Below are 15798 nucleotides of genomic sequence, written 5' to 3' on the forward strand. Positions count from 1 at the left end.
GGGGCGGCGGAGGGGTGAAGTGGACTGCGGTAGTCGTCGTGGGGTTGCGGAACACTGCGGCTGCGGCGGGGAAGGAGCCTCTCCGTCATTTGTAGGTTCCCGGTTAACAAAACATAACATGATATATGTTTAACTACTTCGTTTAGATGTTGCAACTTGACTACTTTAGCCGGCCGGTGTGGCCGAGCGGTTCTAGGCGCTACAGTCTGGAACTGCGCGACCGCTACAGTCGCAGGTTCGAATCCTGCCTCGGGCATGGAAATGTGTGATGCCCTTAGGTTAGTTAGGTTTAAGTAGTTCTAAGTTCTAGGGGACTGGCGACCTGAGCAGTTAAGTCCGATAGTGCTCAGAGCCATTTAAACAATTTTTGACTACTTTACTTGACCCAAAAGAAACTTCCTATAATCTGACACAATGGTATTCTCTTGTACATGCTATACACAACAGTTCACATTAATGTTTTTGACCTGTGCTATTTCTTAGACATTTTTGTTAATTTTATAAGTGACTTGAAGATCGTCACTTAACTGAAACTTGTTCACGTCAAATAAAGAAACATTAAAGCAGTGCATTTGTGGTTTCGTGATCCTGTTCTTTAAATTTTAGAAGAAAAAAATTATTATGTGCAAAAATAACATTTATTTTACTACAGTTTGTACAAAAAATATACAACGGAGGGTTAGGTCAAAAAAGTAGTATCAGTCTGGGAACGTCCCTAAGGTTACATCTTATCCCAGGAGACCGAGGCGCGCCTTAGCCTGTAGGTGAGCGATGGTGTCTGCAGCCCTGGCGGCAGCCACCTCAGGGGTGTCCAGGGGCACACCGTCCGGGCCGATCACGATGTTGGCAGCAGGGGCGATGACGCCGCGAGCAGCAACAATGGCAGGGCCCACGATGCCGGGGGCTGCGATGGCGTGGGCGGTGATGGCGGGGGCGGCGAGGGCCGTGGCCGCCGGGGTCCTCGCGTCGATGATAGTGGCGCCGGCTGCAATGGCTGGAGCGGCAGCGATGGCGGGGGCGGCGAAGGTTCTGGCAGCGAACAGTGCCGGTGCAGCGGCGATGGCGGGAGCCGCGATGACGGCAGGGGCGGGGGCGGAGTTGGCGATGGCGTCGCGGGCGTTGGTCTCGGCCACGGCAGCGGCGTGGGAGGCCTTGGCGGCGGCCACCTCAGGGGTGTCCAAGGGGACGCCCTCCGGTCCGATCACAATGTTGGCGGGTTCCACGGGTGCGGCAGGAGCGGCGGGGGCGGCGGGAGCGGCTGGGGCGGCGCGTGCAGGGGCAGGGGCGGGGGCGGCTGCGGCGGCGGCGGCGTTGGCGGCGGCGTCGCGGGCGGAGGTCTCCGCGACGGCGGCGGCGTGGGAGGCCTTGGCGGCGGCCACCTCAGGGGTGTCGAGCGGGACTCCCTCCGGGCCGATGATGATGTTGGCGGCAGGCACTGTGCGGATGACGGCCGGGGCCGGTGCGGGGGCGGCGGCCAGGAGCGCGGGCGCAGGGGCGCCCAGGGCGCGCGCCAGCAGGCCGGGCGACGACAAGTAGCCGGGCTTCGCCAGCGACGCCGCCACGAGGGCGCTCAAGACCACCTGCAACCGGCCGCGAGTTCTTACCACGCCGTCTGCTAGTCCCGCAGCCTTGCTTCACGAGCAGCTACGTTTATTGCGTTATGTACTAGTGTGATTCAGAAAATGAGGTAACATGTATTCTACGAAGGGGGACGAGGAGATTAAAGTTTAACGTCCCGTCAACAACGAGGTCATTAGAGACGGAGCACAAACTCGGGTGAGGGAAGGATGGGGAAGGAAATCGGCGGTGCCGCTTCAAAGGAACCATCCAGGCATTTTCCTGTAGCGATTTAGGGAAATCACAGAAAAACTAAATGAGGATGGCCGGAGACGGGACTGAACCGTCGTCCACCCGATGCGAGTCCAGTGTGCTAAATGTACTCTACGAAGAAAATAAGGAAATGTTGTTGTGGTCTTCAGGCCTGAGACTGGCTCGATGCACCTCTTCATGCTACTCTATCCTGTGCAAGTTTCTTAGTGTATTCATCTCTTGGTCTCCCTCTACGAGTTTTGCCCTCCACACTGCTCTCCAATACTAAATTGGTGAGCCCTTGATGCCTCAGAACACGTCCTACCAAGCGATCCCTTCTTCTAGTCAAGTTGTGCTACAAACTCCTCTTCTCCCTAATTATATCCAATATCCCTTCGTTACTTATGTGATCTACCCACCTAATCTTCAGCATTCTTCTGTAGCACCACATTTCGGAAGGTTGTATTCGCTTCTCGTCCAAACTATTTATCATCCATGTTTCACTTCCATACATGGCTAAACTCCATACAAATATTTTCAGAAACGACTTCCTGACACTTAAATCTATACTCGATGTTAAAAAAATTTCTCTTCTTCAGAAATGCTTTCCTTGCCATTGCCATTCTACATTTTATATCCTCTCTACTTCGACCACCATCAGATATTTTGCTCCACAAATAGCAAAACTCCTTTACTACTTTAAGTGTCTCATTTCCTAATCTAATTCCCTCAGCATCACCCGATTTAATTCGACTACATTCCATCATCCTTGTTTTGCTCTTGTTGATGTTCATCTTATATCCTCCTTTCAAGGAACTGTCCATTCCGTTCAACTGCTCTTCCAAGTCCTTTGCTGCCTCTGACAGAATTACAATGTCATCGGCGAACCTCAAAGTTTTTATTTCTTCACCGTGGATTTTAATACTTACTCCGAATTTTTATTTTGTTTCCTTTACTGCTTGCTCAATATACAGATTGACTAACATCGGTGACAGGCTACAACCCTGTCTCACTCCCCTCCCAACCACTGCTTCCCATTCATGCCCCTCGACTCTTATAGCTGCCATCTGGTTTCTGTACAAATTGTAAGTAGCCATACGCTCCCTGGATTTTATCTCTGCCGCCATCAGAGCTTGAAAGAGAGTATGCCAGTCAGGAAATAAATATATTCAGAAAACATGATGAACACTGTGATGTATGAGTTCCAGGTCACATTTGTGGTCTCCTTGAGTGACTACTGTGCCCACAAGAGCCAGTTCCTGGAGGGAGAATGTCGACCAGCCCAGAGGAGAAGAGTCAGTCTTTTTCTAATTTTCTTAAATGGGTTATAGCTCCTGCCTACATAGCAGGATTCCAGGTTTTTGATCTCTGACACCTGTTGCACGGAAAGTTCTAAAGGTCCTGCCAGCTTACTGACGCTCTGTTCGTGGAAGCAGGAAATGGCTAATGAAAATGCCTACATTCTGCTCCTGATTCTGACTGGCTGAAGGGCTGAACTCATTTCGTAGAACGAGTTGGAGCTCTCGCTCTGTGGGACGAAGCTAAAGTTTTAAAAGTGCTGTGTGAATTAAATCGGTAGTAAATGATCCTCAATAATTTATATACTAGTAGTCGGGTTTTTTTCTTTTTTTGAGAAAGGCAGTAACTTAATTAGCCATCATTTGCTAGGTGAACAGAGGTTTCAGAACGTGGACACGTCACCTAGATGAAGATAGAGTTTAACAAAACAAGGCGGACTTGGTGACATTAAATTACATTTGTTCCAATGGAAACATGAGATTTATTCGCGTGAGTCCTTCTCCCTTCCAACATTAGACTGATATCCAGTTCCGGTTATGGGTCAGAGACTATACAAGAGCTGAAGACGGTATAGTGATTACCTGATGCTCGTTTGTCAATCCAGTGGTCGAATCGTAAGTCTTTCGAAAGTACTTGCTTTGTTTTAGCGCACTGATTAGTGTAGAAGTCGTGGCTATATCTGCTCTATGCAGAAGCTGGTTTGTTCTCTGTTCCAACTACCATTACAAATAAGTGAAAGCAGTGAGGAACTTTCTGTCCAAGAGCACACATATTCCCAAAATAAAATAGTCTTTACTTCACATATTGTTGAAAATAAAAACTCAACAAAAGACATAAAACAGAATAAGGAACTGTTACATACAGCAACCAAGAGAAGACAGCTCGATGAGCAAGAGGTAGTGGAAATCTTTAATAGCAAAAGTGGTTTCCAGAAGATATTTCAAACGACCATCATGAGTGTAATTATTATTCTAAATTTTTCAATAATTTGCTTTAGTGATCAGTTATGTGTTGAGGTGTAGTGCATTAGAAGACAGAAATGAGTGTGTTTCAGACGCACACTGCCTCGTATGTAACCGAGGAGACAGCGATATCATTAACTCATGGTTCATCTGCAGTCGTCCAAGACACGTCAGTTACCGAGGAAACTGCGTAGGACAGCAAGAAGTCAGAAAGCGACCACAGCTGACGGCAGCGAACTCCTCAGCGCTGCTGAGTTTCCTTTGATTTTCTTGTGTTACATCTCATTCTTTATATTTTGATTTTTTAATTCCTTAAATAATTTCGAACTTCATTTACATGACCCATCAAGAATGTACCTAGGCTGATTTACTTCCTGTAGCATAAGTGCCGTTTCAGCGGTAACTACGGTCCCAAACCGGCGAACAAGAGGTGGGCATTCGACCAGTCAGTTGCGAGCAGGAAGTGGTAAATAGTGAAGTGTGGCCGTAGTGTGTCAGCCGTGCTGTTTCACAAGTCACAGTGGAGCACCGAATTGAAGTTCTCCAAGTCAACTGTTCAATACATTCTCCATACTGTATATGAAGATGTAGATGAAGAAAAGTAAAGTATGTGCACGTCACTCTTCCCCCCCCCCCCCTCCCTCAAACACAAACGACGCGTCAGCGCCTGGCGCGACTTGATTGATATGCAAAACACGACAGTGCTTTGACGACATAATCTGCATTCAAACCAATGTAGTGCATGAGTTGAACATGGTTCAAATGGCTCTAAGCTCTATGGGTTCAAATGGCTCTGAGCACTATGGGACTTAACATCTGAGGTCATCAGTCCCCTAGACTTAGAACTACTTAAACCTAACTAGCCTGAGGACATCACACACATCCACGCCCAAGGCAGGATTCGAACCTGCGACCGTAGCAGTCACACGGTTCCGGACTGCGCGCCTAGAATCGCGAGACCACCGCGGCCGGCGCTGAGTTGAACGTCCCAAAGAAGGATTTTTCTGACAGTTACACGTGGTTGTATGAACGATCTGTGCGTTGTACTCATAAATGGAGAGACTATGCGGAACACCTGGAGATCAAAGTCACCATCTTAACTTTTCTCTATTATTTATTAATCCAGCCTCGAACTTTTCGTTTGAGAGATACTTATGTCTTTAGCTTTGAATGAGATGAAAATATGTTGAAAAACGACATGGACTGGAACGAGCACGTAAGATTCTTGCAAGGAAAGCGAATGGTCGATTTCAGTTTCTTGGGAGAATTCTAGGAAAGTGTACCTCATTTAGAAATGAGACAACGTACCAGACACTTGTGTGACCCGAACTTTAGTACTGCTTGAGTCGTGGGTTCTCATTAGGTTGGATTAAAAAGAAGACAACGAAAAAATTCAGAGATGTGCTGTTAGATTTTTTAGAGGTAGATTTGATCAACACGCAAGTATTACGAAAATGCTACGTGTGCTCAAATGGGAATCCCTTGACGAAATAAGACATTGTATTCGCGAAATACTATAGAAAAAGTTTAGAGAACCGACATCTGCTTCAGGCCGCAAAACGACCGTACTCCCACCGACATGCTTCTCGTTTGAGGGACATGAAGACAGTATTAAGAAAAACCGAGGCTCTTACGAAAGCATTGAGATAGTCGTTTTTCCCTCGCTCCATGTGGGAATCGAATGGGAAAGAGAATGGCTAGCAGTAGTACAATATGCCCTCTGCCATGCATCGTATTGTGGTTTGCGGAGTGTGTATGTAGATTCAGACGTTGATGTATCTTCCCCGACAGTCTTCCCATCTTATCATTACACAGTAGTAAATTATGCTGCTGCATCAAGTTAGGTTTTTAACGTCGAATTCTGCATATTATGTTTTGTTTGATATGACAAACTTAATTATGTAAATGTGAGCGCCTCTGCACCCTCTAGCAGAATGGCGTTCGATTCTGTAAAAAGCAGTATCAGAGAATGCACAGTAGTATTAATGGCACACTATGTTCTTGTATTGTTTGATAATTGACACACCGAGCGAGGTGGCGCGGTGATTAGCCTGCTGGACTCGCATTCAGGAGAGCAATGGTTCAATCCCGCGTCCAGCCATCCGAATTTAGGTTTTCCGCGATTTCCCTAAATTGCTTCAGGCAAATTCCGGGATGGTTCCTTTGAAAGGGCACGGATGACTACCTCCCAAATCCTTCCCTAATCCAACGGGACCAATTACGTCGCTGTTTGGTCCCATTCCCCCAAATCATCCAACAAACCAACTAGTGACACACTGTAAGAAGATTTTAATGGTATTCTCTCATTTAATTTTTGTATATAGCAGACCTACATATTGTATCTAATTAGAACTGTTTACGTTCAGTGCTTTCTTCTGACTACCTTAGATCTAAGCATCAGCACCTTACAGTTTGCTTTCGCTGTACCAGACATAGCTGTCCTAATTAATGGAAACTATTCCTAGTTTGCTTGCAACAGAGGTAATGCCGAAGTATTAAGGATAATCACTGGCATATGAGAAACGTCCACTCGTCTTACCCGAAAATATGTTTCTTCTATTTCAGTATAGTTTCTTGCTAAATTTCAGACATTACGGAACGAAAAATTTACCTTAACACTGAAGATCCTAGTCTCTTGGTACTAACTATGGAATTATGAGTGCGTTGCTGAGAGAAAAGTCGTAGAAGAGTTCATTAGGCTTCTATGTTAATTCTGAGAAAGATGTGCCTCTTCTTCATTTAAGATATCTATCTTATAATAACGCACAGACTTGTCAGAAAAAGTATCTTGATCCGCACATGAATATAACAGATGACATAATGCATGATGGTCTTAAACCTGCTGCACCTAAATGTTGCAGTTTTTAGACTATTCCGGAAATGACGTTCTGAGGCGCAGTATAATTTTCGTGGAAACGTTCATTTTGACAATTCGAATGACTTCTCGTTTTCCTATTGCTATAGTGAACCCAACGAATATCTGCAAGTGACTGTGGTCTAAAAATTGTTTTTGTTAATTTCTTTCTCTTTTTTAACAAAGTGACTCCCAATGCACCAACTCAAGTGGGACGATGACAAAATTTAACATATTGTAAATAGAAAGACAACAAATTCTAGAGGTTTTCAAGATCAACACACTGGCTGAAGACTCAGTGGCAGATACTCATTAGGAAATTTATCTTAGTACTTCGATACGGTATCGAGATCGGCTAGAAAATAAGAGTCAACGAAGTCCGTCATTCTTTGTACGACGTTACATTTTCATGACTTACTTCATAGATTACTGCTCCAACATTACAACAACAGAGAAATGTGACAGCGTTGTAACGTTTCGCAGAAGAGCTGCTACTTCCCTCAAATGGTTCAAAAGGCTCTGAGCACTATGAGACTTAACATCTGAGGTCATCAGTCCCCTAGATCTTAGAACTACTCAAACTAACTAACCTAAGGACATCACACACATCCATGCCGGAGGTAGGATTCAAACCTGCGATCGTAGTAGTCGGGCAGTTCCAGACTGTAGCGCCTAGAACCGCTAGGCCACAGCGGCCGGCTGTTACTTCCTTGTAGGAAGTAATGTGTCAAGAATGTTTCTGCAACTTCGTCATTTCTGACTAACACATAGTGTTCTGTTTTTAACACATTTGACACATACACACTGCCTTGCGATGTTAATTTCGCTACAAAATTTATAAGGGACTTCTTTTCTGAATCTACAACTTTCAATAGGGACAGATCGCTTACCTCGAATCTGACTATGTCAAACAGCAACGTAACGAGGTATGTGTAACACAATGACTTCCTCCTTGTCGACCATTTCCGATTCAGAAACCAGTGATCATGCCAAAGCAACCTTGCGTTTTTCTCACACGACTTTTTCTTAACTCATTCATCATGGCAGTCAGGTACACTGTTATGCGAAGTACGGTTGTATGAGGTATCAAGCAACTGGACAAGGTTTCTTGAAAGGGAGTACGCTGCATGTTACCTTGGAAGAAGAATGGTTCAAATGGCTCTGAGCACTATGGGACTTTACATCTATGGTCAGCAGTCCCCTAGAACTTAGAACTACTTAAACCTAACTAACCTAAGGAGAGCACAGAACACCCAGTCATCACGAGGCAGAGAAAGGAAGAAGAATGATAACTTGAGGTGTACCCCAGAGAATCTTTATGTTGCCACTCTTGCTATTAATGTTATAGTTAAAGATGTTGCAGACGACTTTAATCTCAGACTTTTCACGGATAATGTAGCTACCAACAATTATGTTCTGCCCAAAAAAAGGCTCCACAAATATTTAGTTGAATTTTGATAATATCGCAAAGTTACTTCAAATGTTCGAAAATGTAACAGCATTCACTTCATTAAATGGAGAAGACGTACATTCTATGACTACAATCGCAATTGTTCAAAACTGAAATATATCGACTCGTCCAAATATCTGGATGTAACAGTCTGCTGGGATATCAAATGGAATGATCAGGTCGGCTCAGTCGCAGATAAGGCGAGTGACGGACTTTGGTTTATAGACAAGATAACGGCAAAATGTACTGAGTCTACGAAGGAGACTGCTAAAAAATCACTCGTACTGCTCAAATGATGTTGGATTCGATTCATGTAGGAAAGATAAGGGATATTGAACATATGCGGAGAAGGGTAGCACGAATTATCATTGGTTTGCTTGACTCACGGAAGAGAGGCAACTAGCTGATGAAAAACCTTAATTTGGCAGACACGTGAAGACAAATTTCAATCATCTTGCGAAAGGTCTGCTTAAAAATTTTAAGAACCGGAAGAGACGAATGTGGAGATATTCCTCAGCCCCCTACCCCAACGTGACCGTTGGGCCTGTGATAAAAAAATTAGAAAAAACTGCAGCACGTACAATCGGCTTTTGAACAGTGAATCCTCCCGCGAACTGTATACAATTGGAACGGGAAGAAATCCAAAGACGTGGTACCATGTAGCAAACATTCTCTGGGACTAGCTGATTACGCTCAGTGGCAGGAGCAGCGGGATCACAGCTTTGGTGCGATAGTGCGTAAACGAGGTAGCTGCGTGGGCTCGTAGTCGCTAGTGTGGGCGGCAGATGCGTCGCCCCGAGGGGGTACTCACCAGGACCTTCATGGCAGAGGAGAGCTCGTGGGTGCCGGTAGCTGCCGTGAACTGTGCCGGCAACAGGGCCCGCCGCGCTATATATAGCGGTCCGGGCCGGCCGTGTCCCAAAGAGCGACCTCGCGTCGACTCTCGGCTCGCGACTCCTCCTTACTCCTCCCTTCCGCCGGCTGCTGACGCAACAACTCGTCAGCCCTGGGGACCGCTAGCACCCAGCCGCCGTAGCATCCCCCGGCGCTGGCGACAAGCTCGAAACAAAGGCTGCGGCAGCGCACCGCAGGCGGTGCGAGTTTCTGGCCAAAACAGGCAGTCCTTCTTGGTCAACTGCGGTCTCATCTTTTTTGGCATACACGTTTGTTTGGTATTTTTAAAAAACAATTATAAGTGGCGGTTAAAAAATTCCCGTTCACAGGCCGTACAGTCCAGAACCGATATGCCAAATCAGGCAAAACTGGCGTACGTTTTGAGACAATCATCCCATCGAGGCTGCAGATTCACCACACCCGTTTGGTGAACCACCAGCTCCTGCTGTGTGAAGAAATCCGTACCTGCCTGTTGCACATCCTCTTCCGACAGGAGGCGTCCGTCCTTCGAGGCCTTTTTTATGGGACCGAAGGCAAGATAGTAGCAATAAAGCTGAAATACTAAACACCTTTTTCCAAAGCTGTTTCACAGAGGAAGACCGCACTGCAGTTCCTTCTCTAAATCCTCGCACGAACGAAAAAATGGCTGACATCGAAATAAGTGTCCAAGGAATAGAAAAGCATCTGAAATCACTCAACAGAGGAAAGTGCACTGGACCTGACGGGATACCAGTTCGATTCTACACAAAGTACGCGACAGAACTTGCCCTCCTTCTAACAGCCATTTCTAGAGGAACGGAAGATTTCAAATGATTGGAAAAGAGCACAGGTAGCCCCAGTTTTCAAGAAGGGTCGTCGAGCAGATGCCCAAAACTGTAGGCGAACTATATCTCTGACATCGATCTGTTGTAGAATTTTAGAACATGTTTTTTCCTCGCGTATCATGTCATTTCTGGATACCCAGAATCTACTCTGTAGGAATCAACATGGATTCCGGAAACAGCGATCGTGTGACGCCCAACTCGCTTTATTTGTTCATGAGACCCAGAAAATATTAGATACAGGCTTCCAGGTAGAAGCCATTTCCTTGACTTCGATACTGTTCCTCACTGTCACCTGATAAACAAATTAAGAGCCTATGGAATATCAGACCAGCTGTGTGGCTGCATTGAAGAGTTTTTAGCAAACAGAACACAGCATGTTGTTCTCAATGGAGAGACGTCTACAGACATTAAAGTAACCTCTGGCATGCCACAGGGGAGTGTTATGGGACCATTGATATATATGACGTAGTAGATAGTGTCGGAAGTTCCATTCGGCTTTTCGCAGATGATGCTGTAGTGTACAGAGAAGTTGCAGCATTAGAAAATTGCAGCGAAATGCAGGAAGATCTGCAGCGGATACGCACTTCGTGCACGGAGTGGCAACTGACCCTTAACATAGACAAATGTAACGTATTAAGAATACATAGAAAGAAGGATTCTTTATTGTATGATTATATGATAGCGGAACAAACACTGGTAGCAGTTACTTCTGTAAAATATCTGGGAGTATGCGTACGGAACGATTTGAAGTGGAATGATCATCTAAAATTAATTGTTGCTAAGGCGCGTGCCAACTTGAGATTCTTTGGGAAAGTCCTTACACAATGTAGTCCATCAACAAAGGAAGTCGCTTACAAAACACTCGTTCGACCTATTCTTGAGTATTGTTCATCAGTGTGGGATTCGTAACAGATCGGGTTGACGGAGGAGTTAGAGAAGATCCAAAGAAGAGCGGCGCGTTTCGTCACAGGGTTATTTAGTAAGCGTGATAGCGTTACGGAGATGTTTAGTAAACTTAAGTGGCAGACTCTGCAAAAGAGGCGCTCTGCATCGCGGTGTAGCTTGCTGTCCAGGCTTCGAGAGGATAAGTTTCTGGATGAGGTATCGAATATATTGCTTCCCCCTACTTATACCTGCCGAGGAGATCACGAATGTAAAATTAGAGAGATTCGAGCGCGCACGGAGGCATTCCAGCAGTCGTTCTTCCCTCGAACCATACGCGACTGGAACAGGAAAAGGGAGGTAATGACAATGGCACGTAAAGTGCCCTCCGCAACACACCGTTGGGCGGCTTACGGAGTATAAATGTAGATGCAGATGTATAATGTGAGAGATCAGGACCATAGGTCGCATGCTCGAGTGTCTCTCAGCTGAGTTGACGTAACTCCTGCGTTATCACGTTTGCGATTTGGGGGCGTCTTTTGTAGAATTGTGACCAGCATGGAATGTTGCCCTCCATTCCACAAAGGTAGTTTTCGACAGAGATGCAACCCTATACACGTTCTTCATTCTCTGATGGATGTCTACCAAAGTTTGTCCTTCTGCAGCCGAGAAGAAAATAACAGCACGTTGGTCGCGTTTGGACGCTTTTGGTAATAACGACGCCACTGTCCACATTTCCGCATTTATTGCACGCACGTTGGAAAGAAACGAATGCCACGTTAATACCTTGCCTATATCTATGTGCTTATGTATCTGTATAGGAGTTTCGCTAAATTGGACAAACATAAGAGCAATGTCTCCAAACGGAAACATTTTGATCGCCCGTTATATTTACCATTTACGATACACCTTTTTTTCAATCAAACTGAAAGTTACTATGTAATAATATTTACATTATTCACCACAATCTCCTTTATGGAAATTTATCCCTGCTTAATGTCTGATTTCATAACTGTTATGCAGGTTGTCCCATCTGCTTGAACCATGCACCGTCTTGTCTTATACAGGGTGTCCCACCTATTTTGACCACTCTAAATGGCATTTTTTCCCAGAAGCAAAATAAAAAGTAGAGCGAGTAGATGTTGTGTAACTACAATTGAAGTCATTAACCAGCAAGATTCCCTGTTTTTTAACTTTGACCATTACGAAGATAAAAACAGGAGTACGTCTTTTCTAAATAGCACCCTTATTTTTTATTCGATAATCCACTTCCTCACCTCAAGGCCTGTTTAAAAATATATCATAGCCTACCATTCACATAAACATGACGTTATTAAAAACGTAACATGTAATTGATTCCGACTGTCCTGTACTAACACACAGGTCATTTCTCCGGCTAATGTAAGTCGTGCATTAACCGGATCTGACAGTAAACAAATGGAAACACAAGGAAAACGCACGCTGCTCTGTTCTGGAAACATTCTCCTTAAATCAGAAGCATTTCTTACCGCTCTTCTTTGGCGAACGCCGTAGTCACAAAACTATTCAGTTGCAGACAGTTGACTGAACGACCGGTGTGCATTTCTTTGGGTTTCAATTTGTTAACTGTTACCTCCAGCTGATGGACGACTTACATTAGCTCGGATACATGCACTGTGTGTTAGTAAGGGAGAGCTAGTCACTTTTATTTTACATTCTTAATAACGTCATGATTACCTGAAAGGTACACGATGTCTGAACAAGTCTTCAGGCGCGGTAGTGGACTGCAGAATAAAAATTATAGGATGCTATGTAAAAAAAGAATTACTGCTGTTCATATTTTCGTTACGAAAAAAGATAAAAATAGACTAATATTCTTGCTAACGTCCTCTGGTAGCTGATAACATGTGCTTGGTACATCTTTTATTTTGCTTCTAGACAAAAAAGTTAAAGAGAGTTCATGATTCAGGCTGAAATATTTCAATTGAATTGAAAATGAGCTTTAAGGAAACCGCGGAAAATTTCGGTGACACCAGTTCAGCATTCTGCTTACGTTAAATACATGGAAATCTTAAGCAAACTTGAGCTGATTCATATATTACTTGGTACAGACTTTCAGCACAAGTTCGGAAGGGATGTAAGGCATTATCACCACTTGTGAACTTCTGGTGATATAGTCTGGCAACCGTTGTACATAAAGGATCGACTGCACGTACAGGGAACATAACTGACTGATTACTGGTGACTCTAATGTCTTTGGCCCGTAACATAATTTTATGTAGTATATACTATATGTTTTGATTGTGTATCACATGTGGCCCTGATATCTTACAACTGCACGTAGTTTTTGATTTATTTGATACCAGAGACATTAGACACATTTACCCGTCTGGGCAGATTTCCTTGCCTCTATTACGCGTAAAAGCCAAACTTTACCAGCATTAATTTAAAGGAAGGGTAACATAAACTTTATAGTGATATAGTACGCTTTTCAAGATCCTACTTGGTCACATTGAATAAACCGTATTGCATCATTTTCATTACGTTACATATCAGAGATACTATGCTGTTCTAGGCGACACAGAGTGTCATTCCAAAGTGAATATAAACATACTATACGACGCATAGTGTCAATCCAAAGAGAATAAAAAGATAATAAAAAATAAATATTGAATTAATTTATAAAGCCACACGAGAAATTTAACCGCCACACGAACATTCGTCACGGCGAAATTTTTATGCGAAAAGCAAACTATATTGCCAGTGAATGACACCCAACAACAAAAGGCTTTGTCAATTTTTTACTTGAGAAGAAAGATAGTCATTTTCATCTACAAATGTCGTACATTTGTCTTCTTCTTGGAAGTGTAATTGTAAAAAAATAATTTTAAACACAGAATTCCAGGTACTGATATTAATGAGGGTTGACGTTCAAAATTGCACCTTATCTTATTTTAATCTGGCCTTCAGTCAATAATAATGTTACTTAAAAAATCATTTGACCCATAAATGAGTTTATGCTCACACAATAATGAACTTCTTGTCAACGGGACATTCAACATTAATCTTCCTGCCTTCCCTGTAACAGATCATCCATGTTGAACGTTTGAGTAAGGCTGCTGCCTGACGGTTTTGTTTCCAAACATAAACATGTAACGGATGAAATGTACTTTTTTTAACTGACGGATTACCATATAAACAAGACAGTAAATTTCATAGAGTGCACCCGATGCCATAGAACCTCTGAATATCAAATCGAATAGAAATAGAAGTACTTAGTGCTACTGCGAAGACAGATATTCCTGTGCATGTGACATTTATCAGTTTTTGTGTCGGCCTGGACCTAAAAACGTTTCATAAATGATCAAACTGGTAACAAACCTATACTTGTTTCTGTGGAAGTGTGCTCGATTCCCCATCCTAAGGATACTGGATACTGATCTGGTGTGACAGGATTCTACTTCTCGTCTATCCACCCTCATTTATGTTCTCCAGGGTTTCCATACGTCACCATAGGCCTGTATGGGGTTTGCTCTTTAGACACAACAATAGTATATCACCTTCCACACGGGCCCCTTGTAGAATTATTGGTCATCATTACTCCCTGATTTTATCGACGCGTTTCACATGTGCAATTTAATAAAATATTCATGTGTGATGTGTAATGACTGGCAAGCCATTCTATACTGTGTTCTTGCCTTTGCTCCACTACGTTTTACCTATGAACTTTAAGACCCACGTGCTATATCGAATGTTTCCTGTACACTAAGGTGACAAAACACGGGGGATATGCACATGCACAGATGATATCAGTATCATGTACACAAGTTATAAACGGGAACTGCATTGGTGACAGGAATTAACAAACTTTGAAGCGGAACGGTAGTTGGAGCTAGCCCAGAGACTGGTTTGATGCAGCTCTCTATGCTACTCTATCCTGTGCAAGGTTTTTCATCTTCCAGTACCTACTGCAACCTGCATCCTTCTGAATCTGCTTAGTGTATTCATCTCTTGGCCTCCCTATACGGTTTTTACCCTCCATGCTGCCGTCCAATACTAAATTGATGATCCCTTGATGCCAACCGATCCCTTCTTCTAGTCAAGTTGTGCCACAAATTTCTCTTATCGTCAATTGTGTCCAATACCTTCTCATTACCTGTATGATCTACCCATCTAATCTTCAGCATTCTTCTGTAGCACCACATTTCGAAAGCTGCTATTCTCTTCTCGTCCCAACTATTTTTCGTCCATATTTCACTTCCATACACGGCTACACTCCATACAAATACTTTCAGAAACGACTTCCTAACACTTAAATCTATACTCGATGTTAACAAATTTCTCTTCTTCATTAACGCATTCCTTGCCATTGCCAGTGTACATTTTATATCCCTCTACTTCGACCATCATTTAAGTTAACAACTATTATATTTCTGTGAGGGCGAAATACTGTTTTATTTCTAGTATCAGAAGGTTTCTAAGTTCATTATTTTGTTACGGTGCTGTTCACAAAATGAGGTTCCACGTTGCAGTTCTGCTTTATAGTGTTCTCGGTCAATCATTTCGCACCCCCCGCGCCTCAGTCTGCGCTGCCTGCACCAGCCGAAACACAGCCGTTGTGCCTAGTTTACCTCCTGGGACTGCTGCAGTGGGAATGCTACGGGGGAGGACAACTCGAGGCATTAAGATACCTGCGTGAGCTGTTGTTGCTGTCACTGTGTGGTATATATAGTTAGTGTCTTCCGATACCCTTTCAACTTTCGAATGACGTCGATGAGTGTGCCCATTCGGCGGACAACCTCCCCGTGCTAACAATTCTATAATGTTTTCACCCGTAAGTATACT

General features: G+C 43.9%; 1 protein-coding gene across 1 annotated transcript; it reads right to left on the reverse strand.

Annotated features, from left to right (window-relative positions):
* Positions 1-616: 616 nt before the first annotated feature.
* LOC126355587 (cuticle protein 18.7-like) lies at positions 617-9235 on the reverse strand. The gene is made up of 2 exons (XM_050005950.1): positions 9186-9235; positions 617-1580 (listed from the first exon to the last, which is right to left on the reverse strand). Exons 1-2 carry the CDS (start codon positions 9195-9197, stop codon positions 729-731), a joined length of 864 nt encoding a protein of 287 aa, XP_049861907.1. The 5' UTR covers positions 9198-9235; the 3' UTR covers positions 617-728.
* Positions 9236-15798: the final 6563 nt, after the last annotated feature.

The sequence above is a fragment of the Schistocerca gregaria genome, chromosome 3 (assembly GCF_023897955.1).
Source record: "Schistocerca gregaria isolate iqSchGreg1 chromosome 3, iqSchGreg1.2, whole genome shotgun sequence".
NCBI lineage: Eukaryota > Metazoa > Arthropoda > Insecta > Orthoptera > Acrididae > Schistocerca > Schistocerca gregaria.